This window comes from Amborella trichopoda, chromosome 9 (assembly GCF_054954075.1).
Source record: "Amborella trichopoda isolate Santa Cruz 75 chromosome 9, AtrichopodaSantaCruz75HAP2 v2.0, whole genome shotgun sequence".
NCBI classification, from domain to species: Eukaryota; Viridiplantae; Streptophyta; class Magnoliopsida; order Amborellales; family Amborellaceae; genus Amborella; species Amborella trichopoda.
The window spans coordinates 15,792,448-15,809,623 of record NC_142344.1 but is presented as its reverse complement, the minus strand read 5'-3'; the positions used below and the strand labels follow the sequence as shown (position 1 = coordinate 15,809,623).

Genomic DNA, 17,176 nt, shown 5'->3' with positions numbered 1-17,176 from the left:
TCTCGCGCCATCCGAAGGTGGTGATTCGGTATAGGTGTAAAAAGCCCGGTTGAGGTAATCCCTGACACATCTTTTATTTTTTCCATATTTATTTATTATATCATTTATTTCCAAGTATATGTTGTGTCTTTTCTTTTGTTAATGAAAAGTATGGCTTGAATGACTTCAAGTTTATGAGATCTTATAGTATTACTTTATTTTATATTATTTGAAATTGTTATATTGTAAAAGGACTTCTTGTGAGTGATCTAGACCATGAAGAAAAGAAAAGAATTGAAAAAGAAAGAAAAACAATTATTATATACTCCGTCTAGATCACACATGTCATTCTTTTACTTATATGGTCATGGAGGGAAGAATAATAGAGGATATGAAAAGGTACATAGGGGGATATGGGCTTGATGAAAGAAATGAGATATGTGAGGCGATTCTAGATTTTGTTACGGCGTATGACCTAGAAATTGTAAACACTTGTTTTAAACTGCGAGATAGACATTTAATAACCTACAAAAGTAAATCAACTTAAAGTTAGATCGACTTTTTCCTAATTAAGAAGATAGATCGACCATCATGTAAAGATTGTAGGGTTATCCAAGGAGAGAGTTTGACTACCCAACATATACTCGTGGTTATAAACATTTTCATGAAAACATGGAAGAGAAGAGGTGAAATTAATAGGTGTCCGAACTAGGTGATGGACTTTAAAAAAAAAAAAAAAAGATTTATTTAAGGATAAATTAGTTAAATAAAGAAAATAAAACTCTGAACATGAGGTTAATGATATATAGAATAAGATGATTGACAATATAAGAAAGTAGCCAAAGAAGTTTTATGAGAATCTAGAAGAAAAACAATTTTCGATAAATAAACTTGGTGGTGGAGTGATGAGGTTTAGAAAACCATTAATGAAAAATAATTATGCTATAAAATTTGACAGTGTAATAGCAGTGATCACAACTTAGAAGAATATAAAAATGCTTAGAAAAATGATAAATAAATAGTTAGTAAGGCTAAACTTAAGGCATATAATAATTTCTACAATAAATTGGCAGCAAGAAAAGGTAAAAAAGATATCTTCAAATTAGAGAAAATGAGAGAGAAAAAATGTAGAGATCTAGACCATATTAAATGCATTAAGAGTGATGATCAAAGGGTCTTTGCGACGGATGAAGATGTCAACAAAAGGTGACGAATTTTTTAAAAAAATTATTATGTAATGAACTTAATGGGAACATAGCTATTGAAGGAATTGTTGGCATAAATGAGGGCATAGATATATTCGTAATAATAGGATATTGGAAGATAAATGATCTTTGAAAATGATAAAGTTATAAAAGGCTTTAGGACTAGATGTTATCCCAATAGAGGTTTGGAAGTGCATGGGGGAGATTGGTATTGACTAGTTGACCAAACTGTTCAATAAGGTATTGAGAACAAAGAAAAATCCAGACGAATGGAGGAAAAATATTGTGGTACCTATTTATTTGAACAAATGAGACATACAGAATTGTGCGAATTATCAACTAATTAAACTTATGAGCCACACTATGAAGCTTTAGGATAGAGATTGAGCAACAACTAAGGCATAAAATGAGTGTATCAAAAAACCAATTCGATTTTATGCTAAGGAGATCAACAACCGATGCTATTTTTGTACTTGAGCAATTAATTGAGAAGTTTAGAGCGAACGAAAAAGGCCTCCGCATAGTCTTTATTGATTTAAAGAAAACATATGATAGAGTACCTCGAGATTTGGTTTGGTGGGTGCTAGAAATGACTACATCAATTTGGTGAGAGATATGTACGATTGAGTGTGTATGAACAACTAGTGGAGAGGCAAGTGAATTTTCAGCGACAATTGATTTACATCAGGGGTCATCATTGGGCCCATACATCTTTGTCATAATTATTGAGGACTTAAATAGGCACCTAGAAGATGAGGTACCGTGATGCATGTTGTTTGCAGATAACATAGTTTTGATCAATGAGACCTGAGGTACCATGATGCATGTTGTTTGCAGATAACATAGTTTTGATCAATGAGACCTTAAGCAATGTAAACATAAAGTTAGGATTTTAGAAGGATGCTCTAGAATCTAAAAGTTTTAAAATTAGCCAGACTAAGACAAAGTATATAGAACGCAAGTTTAATAATAATAAGAATAGAGATGAGAAAATAATTAAATTGATAGCCCGAAGATACTAAAAAAGGTGCAATTTGGATTTCTTGGATCGATAATTTAGGAAAATAGAGAAATTAAGGAAGATGTCTCACGTAGAATTAGAGCTGAGTGGGCGAAGTAGAAATGTGTAACCGAAATTTTATGTGATCGCCGTATACCAATAAAGCTGAAAGGCAAGCTCTATAAGATAACTGTTACATCCGCTTTGCTTTGTACCGTGTTGATGAGAGAGTAGATGAGAGAAAAAAGAAGAGATTTCGGGGTTCAGAAGAGAGATGGAGATAAAGAGCAAATGTGATAGAGTACAGGTATAGAGAGAATGAGAGTACAGATGAGAAAAAGAGGAGATTAGAACGGGACATACCTGGTTAAGGTTTGACACGAGGAAGGAGGAAGAAGGGAAACTGGGGTGGCTAGGGTTTTGTGAGTCCAACTGGAGGGAGAAGGGAAGCTCGGGCAGCTAGAGCTTGGACACGCAAGGAGAGAAAAGGGTAGGATTTCATTTGGTTCTTTTTATCGAGCAAAAGCTTTTGAGGTGACATTCTTATCCAAATAACTATCGGAGACTTTCGGTTCTTCGCCCCCCGTCCAGGAACAATTTTCCCATTTTAAAACGCAAAAGGAACGTTGTGTGTAAAAGTTTTAAGTTCCAGTACTATAGTTATTCATGCGTTTCAAACGCGGAAGTGCTACATTGTCCAATAAACTTATCGTTTTGAACTTTCCCGAAAACAAACACATCCAGATAGAGCAGAGATTTCTAGTAAGAGTGGCATTGGGCTGGTCGGACTCCTTTCACTACAAAACTAGGGTTTGGGCTATGAGGGCGAGGCAATCACGGCCTGAGGATAGGCCCGGGATGGGCCATGCTCTTTTTCTTTGTTTTCTCTTTTGTTTTCTTAATAAATTTATTTAATCCGGCCTGGTCTAGCCCGACTAGTGCCCGCCCTATGTGGACTAGGGCCGATCTAGGGATACGGGTGGCCAGGCTCACGCCCGGCTTGTTACCACCCCTGATGTTTAGAGTTCTGAGGAGGAGGGAGAGGAAGAAAAGTAGCCAAACCTTAGCCACATGGTCAAAGGCCCTCTCCCTCTCTTCTCTTTTTTTATTTATTTTTATATTGTAAGCCCGTGCTGGCTCGGGCTTGTACTAATGGTGTCAAGGATGGCAGGGCCTGACCCGAAAATCAAATTTTTTTGGGCGCCGAGCCCACAGGCAAAAATTATGGCTTCTTCTCTAGCCGGCCGGAACCGCCTGGTGGCGCCCCTAGCTGGAGGCCTGCGGCTTACGAAAGTTTAACATTCGCCTCCGTCCACTAAACGAAGAGTCTTAAATACCAAAAAAATATTCCCACAATCCCTAATACCTTTCAAAGTCCCCATTAAAATGCCTACGCCTCCGCCATGGTGGCAATAGGAATCGCCTCGAGGATCCGACTACAAGAGCAAGAGCGAGGGCCAGAGCGTCCAAGGGGACAAAGTAGTACGGTCTTGAAAGAAATTTACAGTTGGAAGATGCGGCTTAATGCCAAATAACATGCTTTACTTCCTGTGGAGAAGCGGAGTCTGCTGAATGAATCATATTCAAGATTATGGAGAAAGCGGAGAAGTGCTTATATGAAGGTCCACCTGTTGTCAGCTTGGAAGAGCTCATCTCCATGCTCAAAGACGACGGGGATTTCGACCGCCTGCGCCACAAAATCATCCAAACCCTCAAAACCAATGTCAGTCCCTCTCTCCCTCTGTGTTTTTTCCTTTCACAAATACAAATTCGTTTCAACTGCTAGAGTTTTAGATTGGGGTTTCTGCAGAGTCTATAAGTGGCTTATCCTGACATCCACCTGTAATTTGGTTCTTCAAATGGATTTTCATGTTTCTTACAGTTGTCTCGTCCCTAATTTCAAGATATTTAGTAGACTACTACCACATGATCTCCAAAGATACATGTGCAAGAACAAAATCTCTCTCTCTCTCTCTCTCTCTCTCTCTCAACATTCCTATTCGGTTGCATCGGCATTGTCCTATTAAAAGGGGAAATTTGGTTGATAAAAGTGCTTGCCAATGTCTATTGTATTCCACTTCCCTTGAGTCTAGGATATCTGGAAATTTATGGATATGAAGACACATGAGGGACTAGTCTATATATCCTTTTTTTTTTTCTTTTTTATATAGTCAATCTCTAATTATGAGATGATGGCTAATGATGGGGAAAAGTATTCTTTGAAAAGTTGGAGTGAGTTGACTTGACCTGGCCTACTCAATTTGGTGGGCCCAGTTCGGACTTTTAAAACGTCCATTATTGTGTCCTGGGACTATTTTATTATATATGGTACATGTTTACTATACAAAGGCTCCCAATTTTCAATAGAGAAAATCTGCTTATTTCTTTCGATCGTATGCAGCAGAAACACAAAAAGTTGTAAGGATCATATAGATGTTACATACCTTTTTAGAGTCTGATTGCCCTCCTGTGGTTGGTGCCAGTCTCCTAATCTCTCTTTGTTTTTTGATGTGTACGATTCCTCCATGTTGAAAGTTCAATGCCCCATCCGTAGGTCGACTTTTAATTATTAGAACTAATAGCACAATTTACACTAGGCAAATGTTGTTCCTTTGATGGAGATGGCAAAGAGAGGTGGTACATGGCCATACCACTAAAATAATCATGTACATTTTTTTCTTTCTAAAGGTTTCTTTATATAGAGGAGTCCAATATCTTGCTCAAGTGAATATGTTTTCCAACTTTAATGGGATTCCTTATAAACACCTTTATATTTAAATAGAAAGTTTCATCATATGAGATTTTGTCTAACCTGGACAATATATCACATACCAATTGGGTCGTCGATCCACAAGAGGTGGACCAAAAAACCGATATAAACCACTCGTCTTCATAATAAGACATAGCGCAATGCTACCCACATAGGATTCCTCATGCATGCTATGTCTTACTTTTGCTACAGGGCACTATCCATAACAGAATTGGAGTACTTAGCTTGTTGTATAGCATCATAAGATGGCATGTGGCTTAGGAGGATCCTGCAAAGCAAGGGGATCATATTGAGTGTTGGACAGCCTATAAGCATTTTTTGCTGCAACATGGCAGTACTTGCTTCCGCAAAGGATCCTGAGTATGATAGTAAGACATAACATGTAGAGATTGGGTATCACTGTGTATGAGGTTTCACTGAAAGCAAAGAGAAAGTCACGATCTCCATTGCCACAAGCAGGATGGTAACAGGCCCTCTAAGTTTATAGCTTGAGAAAAGCATTAGTCTCATGTCAAGGAATTCGGACCTAGGAGTCCCTAATTGGTTTTCCACACCATCATTATTTTCCAACTCTTTTCCTCCATGGATATTGTTTTGGAATGGTAAAACTACCATTTATTTAGGAGATTCATAGTAATGTGCTTTGTTCGATGCTGATACATATGATTTTGATGCCATTCACACATGCACTAAGACATGTTCATTGTGTGATGAATTGTTGGATTTTCGCATAGAACTGATCGTCCTCAAACGAGACATTGAAGGATGAGACACACAAGGTATATAAGTATTGCCTCTATAAGTGGTCAAGATGAGATTCTATGGTTGAGAATCGACATGATCCACATGACATCCCATCAAATCATATAGCCTATATGAGAACCAGGTGTGAGCATTAGTTATGTTCAAGTCACTTGGTTGCAGCTCTGAGCCGAATTGGTTGCGGTAGGATGTATAGTTGTGACTGAACTAAGACATGCATCGTATAGATTTGACTTAAAACCTAGTATTGTTTTTTATCGTAGCGTGAGACTCATACCACATGTGCTTCGTAAGACCAACATTATCATTAATGTGTATAGGCTGAATCATTTTCCCTATTACACCTTGTGAGAATAGCTGTTCACTTACTTGCCTTAAATGTCCTTATAGACCTAATAATTTATCAGGAAGTTGAGGCTTGGTGTCGCTACTTTAACATGCCATCCTATGGTCATGTATGATTCAACTGGGTGAGAACAAAGCTAGGAAAGCGGTCAAGTCAAAGTGGAATAATACTGGTACTAGGGAAAGACCATTGGCATCACACCATGGTTGGGGCTCAGAGCACTAGTGTGCACCATGACACTCATTTTCCATAGCAATTGGGTTGTTTGCACCGAGAATGTTCTTTTGCAAAAAATTATTTGAAAATGAATTTCTTGCTTGCATGAGAACGATGGTTTTATGGATGAGTTATGCACATGTGCATGATGGGATTGAGTTGTCCTTTGAGCTAAAGAAAAGCTCGCGAGGGATCAAGCTGAGATACACAATCCAGTGTGGCCAAAGGTGTCTAGGGCAAATAGTAGCAATTTTGAATAGAGAGTAGAGGTGTTCCACGTTAGTTATCATGGAGAACTTAATGGGTTCTCTCTGCATAAATGTAGTTGCTCTTTAAGGTCTCAGGGCTCATTTTTTCGTATGTAATGCATGGGGGAGTTTTTGCATTTTAATGTATCATGGGTTGATGATGAGGGAACAATAATGCTCAAGTGAATCCACTGCAGGATGAGTGGGAGATGTTAGTTTTTGGGTTTGCCCCTTGTGGGTGGAGGACTCAATTGGTATTTGATATATTGTTCAGGTTAGAGAGAGAGAGATAGAATCCCATGTGATGAGGATTCTTATTTAAAGATTGGTGGTTATGAGGAATCCCATCAAATTTGGAAAGCGTATCCACCTAAGAGAGATATGGGGCTCTCCTTCTTGTATAAGGAGAACGCTAGAGACAAAAAAACATAATTGATTCTTTTGGTGGAAGGCCCATGTACCACCTCTTTTGGCCATTTTTCTCTAGAGCCCAACGATTTTTTTTCTCCCCTTATTTGTTTTCTTTCTCCTTGGAAACCCTAGAATGAGATAAGTACCACCCAAACCCTACGAATGGACTAGAACTCTTGAGGGTAATCGGACATGTAAAAAGGTATATCAACTCTATCTGATCCTTATGTTTTTTGTATTTCCATTGCGCTGGGATATCCTCGTAGAATCCAATAGCTTTCCTCATCTAGGTATATCTGTTATTATATTTTCTATGCTATAGGCCTAACAAATCCTTCATTATGAATGAGAGTCCTTTTCTCCTTCACCTTAATGGCATCTCCAATTTCCCATCAAATATTAAAAATTGCATAAAAACAATTATCCCATGTCTTAGTTGAATACTCACCTCATCCTTCAAAGAAATGGTTGAGCTTTTTTATAGTGGAACTTCTATTTAAGATGCAGTGGTGGTTGCAATCTATTTTGGGTCAGCTGGTAATGCTTGGTACATGAAATGGATAAAAGTAGCTAATCCATGTTTCATTTGTATTCTCATTTTTCAAAGAAATAAATTCTCCTTTCTTGTCGTGACTTGTGAGCTGGCACTTGTAATTGACATCCAGTGATCATCATGACAAAAAACAATTAGGTCGGCAGTCCTAATGATACTAGAATCGATCTACGCATCTGTGTATCTTTAGCTATTGCATACTAAGTTCATGTGGCTTAAATTCTAGGGGTGGATGTTGGAGCATAAATTGGTATATATGATTGAGATCCTATAACTGATAACATGAAATCATTCGGCCCTTAATACAACCTAGGACGTTTTCTTTTATTGCCGAAACAAATAAACACGATTCAGGAATAAAAACCAATCTTCCACTAACAATTTAAGCACAAAATATGTTTCTGAAAAATAATAGCAAAAATAGAAAAATAAAAGTCAATAGCCAGGAAGACTTACTTGATTGTGCCTAGGGTTAACCGCATCAGACTTGGTATACCTCACACCCGATTGCTTGACTGATGACACACTTTTGATCATATTGATCTTGCTCAGATTTCAAAGCTGGGAAGCTTGTCTAGGTGTAATACTTCTCAAACTAGGGTTTTAAAGAGCCTACAAATGCAAGTAGGGTTTAAACCCCGTAAGAAAGTTTAGGGTATAAAATGAAGATCGAAACTCTTCTTAGGCTGGCGTACCTCTCTCCAAACAATGAAACCCTTGGATTTTGGTGTGCCACCCCCTCTTATTTTATTTTAGGGAGGCGTGCTACTAAGATGGAGAGTTGAGAGAGACATTAAATTGAGATGTGAGAGAGAGAGATTATTTGTGGTCGTGGAGAATTGAGAGAGGTAGGGGAGAAAGAGGCTCATTGTCTAGAGAATTAGAAGGGGGTACACCTTCTTTTATAGGTTACATGCCCCTTAGGTACACCCATCCAATGACATAGCTTGACCAATAGAAATTAAGGAAATCTGTGAGGTGAGAGAGAATAAAATCTGAACCATCCAACCCGTATATCAGCTATCATGATTTAGGGAGGAATATTAGGAATATTATCCTCTTAATATTTGACTCATATCCACTTCTAGTCCAATTAGGATTAAACCAATCAAGAACCTTCTAAAAGTTCCTAATATCTCTTTAAAGGAAATGTAGGATGTCAAAGATAATATAATTTTGGTCAAAACTAACTCCCACAAAAATAGGAACATAACCTTTCCTTTTAAAAGATTATCTTTTCCAACTTAAAAAGCATCTTTATTTAAAACAACCTTTAAAAAAAGAAAACAAGGAGTGGGGTGTGCCACCCGCTATGGTGACATGTGGCCCCATGGGCCCCATGCCCCACCCAGGGTTGGGATCCAAATGGTCCCACATGTCGTCATGATCATCATCCAAGTGTCCCACATGTGCCTTTACTTATAAACAATGTATCTGAAAATATCCTTTTAAGGGATTTAAAAGCAGAAAATAAATTTTGAAAATTTGAAAAATTCTAAAATTTACAAAAAATATTTGTAATACTAAAAATGAACTATCTATAAGTGGATCGGTATCAATGGGTTAAAAACAAGTTACTATAAGGCACTTCACTTGATCCGATGACCATGATCCACAACTGCCTTCTCAAACCAACCCATTAGAACCCTTGATCCAAAGTCCCATGCAGCGGCTCATGATCGGCTCGTCAAAACCGGCCAATAAACAATAGAACTATAGTCCCATAATATAGATTACAGTTCTCCTCCTTAAGGGCAATTCAAGCACATGTCACTACAGTGCAAGGGGGATTCTCTCTATACCCATGAATATGTGCCTCTCGATAGGGTAGCTTCCTTGTAGTGCGACTGTCATATGTATATACCGTGCTGAAGTTTGTTGAGGATTTAATCCTCGCTCTCATAGGCTTATATTTGCAGACTACATAGCTCTCTTGGTCTATTAACCATCCTTGGGTATCTCTCTGACCTAAACAAGGTATGAGCCACTATAAATCGTTTTTGGTAGTGCCACATGCCCATGGGTAAGGGTTTTAGATATATCCAGGGCTGTAGACTGCCTAACTCTTGGTCAGTCAAACAATACACACTCCCATTGAAGTCTATAATCCATTATAAATATCTTTTTACATGCCCTCACGGTCTTTAAAGGCCATAACCCCAACATTTGTCCATGTCCTATGTTTCATTTTGATATTTCCCACTGAACTTATGGGGATCAGATCCTCATGTTGGATGTGAAAGCATATTTAATATTTTGGGAATTTTTGTCCCTTAATTTCACTTGTCTCATTTATTTTCAGCATCACTTCTTGATGTATCAGTTTTGGATGGACTAGAATGAAAGTTATTTATTTTTACTAACTATGAAAGGGAGGAAAAGGTCTTTAATTGTTGCATCTTTTTCTGGTTTTGTTGTTAAGTTTGTTGTTTCTAGTAAATTTAGGATCTTTACTTTCTCCTTGGTGTTACGAATATTATTTTTGATAATTGCAGTTGTGATATTCTATCTTTTGGTCATTATAGCAAGTGTAGTTAGCTTTTCTTGTTGAACCATGAATGCCCTAAAAATTAGTTTTGAGGGTGTTGGCTTTGGGTGTCTCCTTTGTGCGTATCCATTTCTTTGGCCAATAATTGTTTCTATTCATAGAGCAATTTTTTCCCTTAAAAAGTAATAATTTTTTCTTAGAGAACTCTGAATCGTGAATTAACACATCTTTTCTCTATCCCTGATGGTGTCCCTGTACCTATTACTTCAATCTTGTTTCTAGTCATGTGCTACTCTCTCTATCTGAAGCATGAGATGTTAGTAAAATGGCGTAGCTAAGGAATCCCAATTCCCAATTGCACTAATAATTTGTAATACTGATTGCTCTAGCAGTCATTGGTCAATGAAAGAAATGAAATCATCTCGGATCTCAATGTTTGTTTACAGCATATACAACTTTCTAAGAGATAGGGATTAATTCCTGGGAAGCAAGTTGCCATATATGTGCATTCCTGTTTTTCTATTTGTACAAATCTCTTTTTTTTCCCATGGTTCCAGTATGCAGTTTCCACTTCTTCCATGTTACTTTTCGTTATTCTTGCACATAGCATATGCTTTGCAGTTTTGCCCAAGTTATCCCTATTCTCGACATTACATGCGTTCCATGCATTTGCCTTGTATTTATTTGTTATTTCCAGAATAAAAAGTTCTATTCTCACACCACTATGTTGTGCAAGTTTTCTTCTTATAACTGTTTGTCCTTATCCATGTTGGGGAAAAAGGGAAAAAGAAACAAACAGATCTTACCCTGTTCTTGACTGCTGATATGTTGTGGCTTAGAGACAACTAAAATTTTCATATGAAACAAAGGCTCCTTTCAAAGTTTGGATTAAAATTGCAGTTTTGGTTGGGCTCTCTCAATTCCTTCTTTTAAAATTTCTGGATATCGTTTATTTCATTGATTTTTGTTTAATGCTGTGGTGGGGTGTGGGTGGGGGTGGGGGTGGGGGTGGGGATGTGGGTGGGGGGGTTGGCTGGTTTTGTTTTTCCTTTTGGTTTGCACAGAGGAGGTTTGAGCCCTGGAGCTCTCTTGTTATCCTTAACAATAGGTGTTTCACCTTCAGATGATAGGTCTGTTTGAATATAGAGTTTGTATCAAACTGTAGCTTCTAATCCTTCTTTTCGCATATGACGTGTATATGTATATTGAAATGACTGATTGTATTAAGAAAGTGGCAAAATAATTTTTAGGAGAAGAAATTTTGATAAAGAAACTTGGTGGTGGAGTAACGAGGTTCAGAAGGCCATAATCGAAAAACGATCATGTTATAAAACAACAATGTAATAGAAATAATTAAAACTTAAAAGAATATAAAAATTCTAAGAACGCTAAACAAATAATAAGTAAGTCGAAACTTAAGGCATGTGATAATCTATATAGTAAACTGGGAACATGAAAAGGTGAAAAAAATATCTTCGAATTAGCAAAAATGAGAGAGAAAAGTGCAGGGATCTAGACCATATTAAATGCATTGAGCATGAGGATCAATGGGTATCAGTGAAAGATGAAGCGGTCAACAAAAGGTGGAGAGTTTATTTTTAATATTTATTAAATGACGAACACAATAGGAACACAACAATAGAAAGAACCGTTGGCATAAATGAGGCCGGAGATCATAGATATATTCATAGGATTAGGATATCGGAAGTGAAAGAAGTTTTGAAGAGGATGAAGATAGAAAAGACTTTAGGACCAGATGATATCTCGGTAGAGGTTTGGAACTGCATGGGGGAGATTTAAATTGACTGGCTAACCAAGTTGTTCAACAAAGTGTTGAGAACAAAGAAAATGCCAAATGAGTGGAGGAAAAGTATTATGGTTAGTACCTATTTACAAGAACAAATGAGACATACAAAATTGTACGAAGTATTTAGGGATCAAATTTATGAGCTACACTATGAAGCTGTGGTAGAGAGTGATTGAGCAATGACTAAGGCATGAAACGAGTGTATCAGAAAACCAATTCGGTTTTATGCTAGGGAGGTCAACAATTGAGGCTATTTTTCTACTTAGGCAACTGCTTGAAATGTTTAGGGCTAAAGGAAAAGACCTCTATATGGTCTTTATTAATCTAGAGAAAGTTTATGATAGAGTACCTCAAGATTTAATTTGGTGGTTGTTGAACAAGAAAGGAGCCTCTAGATACTACATCAACTTGTTAAAAGATACATACAAGGTAGTGACAACTAGTATGCGAACAATTAGTGGATAGATGAATAGGTTTTTAGTGATAATAAGTGTACATTAGGGGTACCTCTTTGTCTTAGTTATGGATGACTTAATTAGGCACTTACAAGATGAGGTACCATGGTGTATGTTATTTGCGGACGACTTAGTTTTGATTGATGAGACATGAAGCGGTGTCAATACAAAGTTAGAACTTCGGAGAAATGTTCTTTAATCTAAAGGTTTTAAAATTAGTCGGACTAAGACAGAGTATATAAAATGCAAGTTTAGTATTAATAGGAGTAGAGATGAGGAAGTAAAGATTGACGGCCAAGAAATACCAAAAAAAGCGGTTTTTTGATATCTTGGGTCGATAATCTAGGAAAATGGAGCAATTGAGGAAGATGTTGCACATAGAATTAAAGCGGGTGGGCATAGTGGAGATGTGAGATTGGAATTTTATGTTATTGCCGCATATCAGTAAAGCTGAAGGGCAAGTTATATAGGACAATAATAAGACCGGGTTTGCTTTATGAGGCAGAATATCAGGTGATCAAGAAACAACATACCCATATGATGAGTGTAGCTAAGTTGGGGATGTTAAGATAGATGAGTGGCAAGACAAGAAGGGATGGAATTCAAAATGAATACATTCGGGACAACTTAGTTGTAACTCTAATAAGCGGTAAGATGAGAGAAAGTAGACATAAGTGGCTGCCCATGTGCAACAGAGACCTAGTATAGCACCTGTTAGGAGGTGCGTTCAAGTCAAAGACTCAAAAAGGGTAAGAAGTATTCTTAGAAGGACATGGTTGGAAGTAGTGAGGAAAGATATGGGGATTTATGGCCGCACTGAGGGTATGACACTTGATAGAATAGAATGGTGGATCAGGATTTGTATAGCCGACCCCAAATAGTTGGGAAAAGATGCTGATGATGATGCTGATTTTCGTCTCCATTTACCCAATGAGATTGTAGGTTCTTGATACTAGAAGGATGTGAAGAATGTCCGATGCTAGCTGTAAGAAGCTCTAAAATGGACTTAAATGCTTAAAATGGCCAAGTTTAGGTGCATTGGATCCTTCTGTTGTACCAAAGGTGTACTTGTGATCTGCTAAAATCATGCATCCAGTATCGGGTTTCATGGTGATGGAGGGAGAGCAGATTCCCCCATCACCATCCCACCAATTAAGTGTACCTCTTGCATTCCCTCCATCACCATCCCACCAATTAAGTGGACAATGATACTTGTGTGAGTCTCATGACCACGTTGTCATCTTACTATTTATATTAAAGTATGAATGGCGCCTTTTTTATGCTAACTCAGCTGGTCATGGCTAGGCCTTTTGCCTCATAGAATCAGAGTTCTTTGTTTCCCTTAATTGCTTCTCATCTTCCAATTAGTTATGTTTCTAGTTCATGTTGTATCGGTGAAATATTGTCACCCATGATATTTTACATTTCCTAGTAGCATGTACCTTTTTGGGAAACCTTCTGAGATGGGCAGTGGCTTTTTGTTAATTTGGATATTTAGAGCCTGAATTTGATCAGGTTGACCGTAGTGCACTGTTCACTTCCATGAATTGTTTGGTCAACTAAACAACATTGTGAAATGTAACAGAGCTGGCTGTTCATCCCATTTATTTGTGTTTAATAGTTCTTTGTTTTACTGTGTCTGGCTCATTTTGGGTTCACTTTGAGGGATATGCAGGAAAGCTTGAAAAATAACATTGCATCGGCCGTGAGGGAGTCTTCTGTACTGAACAGTGAAGGATCTGAAAATATGAAACCAAGACAACTCTTTGATACCATATATCAAGAGATAAAGTAAGTTTTTAGTTTTTCTAGTTTTCTGACGCAGTTCAGCTGCCTTATTTACTGCCATTGTGACTTTCTCTTTAACTGATAAAAGCATAGAACTTCTAATAATTTTACTGCAACCGACTTTAACTGATAAAAGCATCAACTTCAAATAATTTTACTTGTCATATTTATCTTGGCAGGAATCAAGCAATGGATCAGATATCACATGCTGTGTGGGAGGTGATGAGGTTCCCTGATGGCATGGGAAAGGAGATATCAGAAACAGTTGAAGGAGTGTTCGGTAAGTTGGTGGAGCAGAAAACAAAGCTTCCAAAAGATATGTCTGTGCCTTCTAATAAGCAGGAGCCCAAAATCTCTCCTGCCATAATCACCTCTGCAAGTGAAAGTGTCACTGTGCCATGTAATTATAATGAACCCAAGGAAACCCTTGGGTTTTCTCAGCCTGATGATCTTTGTAATAAACTTGGTGGCAACTCTCAAGAGCCAGAGCCAGAGTCAGAGTCAGAGCCACGGGGACGGCCCAATGAAATGCAATTGATTGACAGTGAGCAGAGTGAAAGCCCTGGGTTTCTTCGATTTGCCGACCAGAATCAGCAACAAATAGATGGTGACCATGACATGGACCCTGATGTTCCACCAGGGTTTGGTTGATCTGTATCCATTATTGGGTGAATGTTTTTCTGGTCAAAGATGATTGAAAGAAGGAACTCATGCCTTTTGTGTTATATCATGTCTTGTGATTCCATCGAAATACCACCAGAATGCAATGATAACAATTTTGAGAGGGGTTGGCAATTGTATATTCAAGATTTTTAACAGGGTTTGGGCCTTAGTAACGATAAAGAATTGAGGGATGTAATATAGATATACCTATTTTCATAAACGAGAATAAACTCTCAAAGTTTGGGAACCTTGGACACAGAAAATCAAGTTTTTTATAACCTAGTTTGAGGGCCAAAGGCCGTTGGGAACAAAAGCCATCTCATTATCCAGGTTTTGTGAATCCATAAAACCCCTCAAAATTAGAATATGCGCATTCCAAAAAAAAACCTAGAATTGGCATACGATTATTTTGGCAAAACTCAGCTTTACTTGGAAAACGTCCTACCCATTGGCTCATTTCTCATTTTATTTTAATAACCTCATCTCTCTCTCTGTTCCCTCCTTTCATCCGTCATTGGTGCAGCCGACCGAAGGTCACCCTATCTATCTATGCAAGTGATTGAAGCTACAAAACCACCTCAAACGATCCGCCTTATCTCATACAACATTTTGGGCTCTGTTTGCCCAATTTTCTGCAGATATGTGGTCTTATGGGTTAGGGCTTTTTGATAATCTAGGTTTGATTATGGATCATTTTGGTTTGATTCCATATTCTCTGATAATCGAGGGTTCCATTTTATTGATCCTTATAGGGTTTCATTAGATTCTTGTATGGGTCTTTCTCTTTTTCATTGTTTCATTGTTAATCTCTGTTGGGGTTCCATTTTAGCCATGGTTCTTTATAATGCCCCAATAAAGCCATGTTTCTATATCCTTTGATCGCGTTTCACTCTCTCTCTGCCATTTTTTTTATGTTTTATTAGCTTTAGATTTTTCACTCTAACATTGATTACTGTTTTGTTTGTGTTTTACTTGAATGGGTTTTTGTTTTCACTTTTTAACCAAATTGTTCCTTTCATTTTTTGATGATGCTCTGGTGATCAGATTTTATGATGAATTGTCTTACATCAGAAATGTTAGATAATTGTTCCTTTCATTTTTCACTCTAGCATCTCTTACATAATGTTTGTTTGAATTATCAAAGAATTTTTATTGTGAGAGAGAACCTATTAACAGGTCGAGAAGAAACCAAGGAAACAGTGCTTGTTTTTTTCATTTGGCGTGCTTTGTTGCTGATGCTCATTGCATAGTTTGCTACTAGAAGATTGGTAGTTAAATTTAATGGTTACTCTTCACTTGCCTGTTTCCATTAAGACTTTTTGCCTGTGATGCTTTGATTTTCTTCAAGACCCACAAGTACTCCTGTTTTGATTGTCAAGTACAGTTTGGATGAGTAATACACTATCAAGACTCTAAAATTGCTGATTGAGCTTGGCGCTCTTCATTCTGTGCTCCCTTGACTTATGTACGTTTTACTTTACTTGAGGGCAAATATTTCCATTTAGGCATTATCTTTTGTTTTAGGCCATCCTATTAAAGGTAATTTAGTGGTGGATTTCATTAGACGTTTCTTTCCTGTTCTGGATGCCCAATGGCAGCCTGGATTATTGCTATTTCCATAACCTAACAATTGTTGCATAATGAGAATTAATTTTGATAGAATGGTAGCCTGGATTATTGCCCAATGACACTTTTTTATAAGAATTAATTTGACAGCGTGTTGTTTGATTTGGGTGGACAATAAAAATGGATTCATAACCACTATGCAATGTTGAGACCCCTTGCTTATCAGGGAGATGTAATTTTGTGTTAGCTGAGAAGTTAGCCTATTGCAAGGGAAGGGTGAAAACCATGACTAGTATGTTTTATCTTGGCCCTGAGGATTTTCTTTTTGGGGTCAGCATATTCTCAACAAAAATATGAAGCATGTAATGGATTGATACAACCTATTTTGGATGAAGAGGTATTGAGAAAAAGAATCATAATTTGACATATAAAAATATCGAAAAATATGATCCAAACCGTCTAATATATTTCTTACATTACAGATAATTTATTCTGAAAAACTAATTTTTATTGGTCATGCATTAATACAGAATCATCAAATTATAGAATCAATGGCTAAACTGCATTAACAGCAAACAACCAAAACCTGGTAAAATACCAGCTTCTATATATTTTGGGTTCTTTCAACAGCCAGCCAAACATCATTGTACTAAAAACCAGCTTTTATATATACTAGAATAAACAAAACCAACAATATTGTGCTCAAAACCAGCTTTTTTATAAACTAGAATCAATAAAACCAAATATTGAGAAAAACTTAGGATTTTTATATACAAGGTCCCAAACGACCCATTATGGCATGGATCGGAAATTGATTTACTTTCCATTCAGCACTAATACAATCAATTATCACGTAAATATGGTGGTCCCTAGGGGTGTAGACGGGCTGGACCAGTCCAAAGGCTAAATGGGATGGCTT

General features: G+C 37.4%; 1 protein-coding gene across 1 annotated transcript; it reads left to right on the top strand.

Moving 5' to 3' along the window:
• Positions 1 to 2,915: 2,915 nt before the first annotated feature.
• On the top strand, positions 2,916 to 14,938 carry LOC18424477 (uncharacterized). Its single transcript, XM_006829063.4, has 3 exons — positions 2,916 to 3,907; positions 13,916 to 14,031; positions 14,208 to 14,938. The coding sequence occupies exons 1-3, from the start codon at positions 3,776 to 3,778 to the stop codon at positions 14,677 to 14,679; spliced, it is 720 nt and encodes a 239-aa protein (XP_006829126.2). The 5' UTR covers positions 2,916 to 3,775; the 3' UTR covers positions 14,680 to 14,938.
• Positions 14,939 to 17,176: the final 2,238 nt, after the last annotated feature.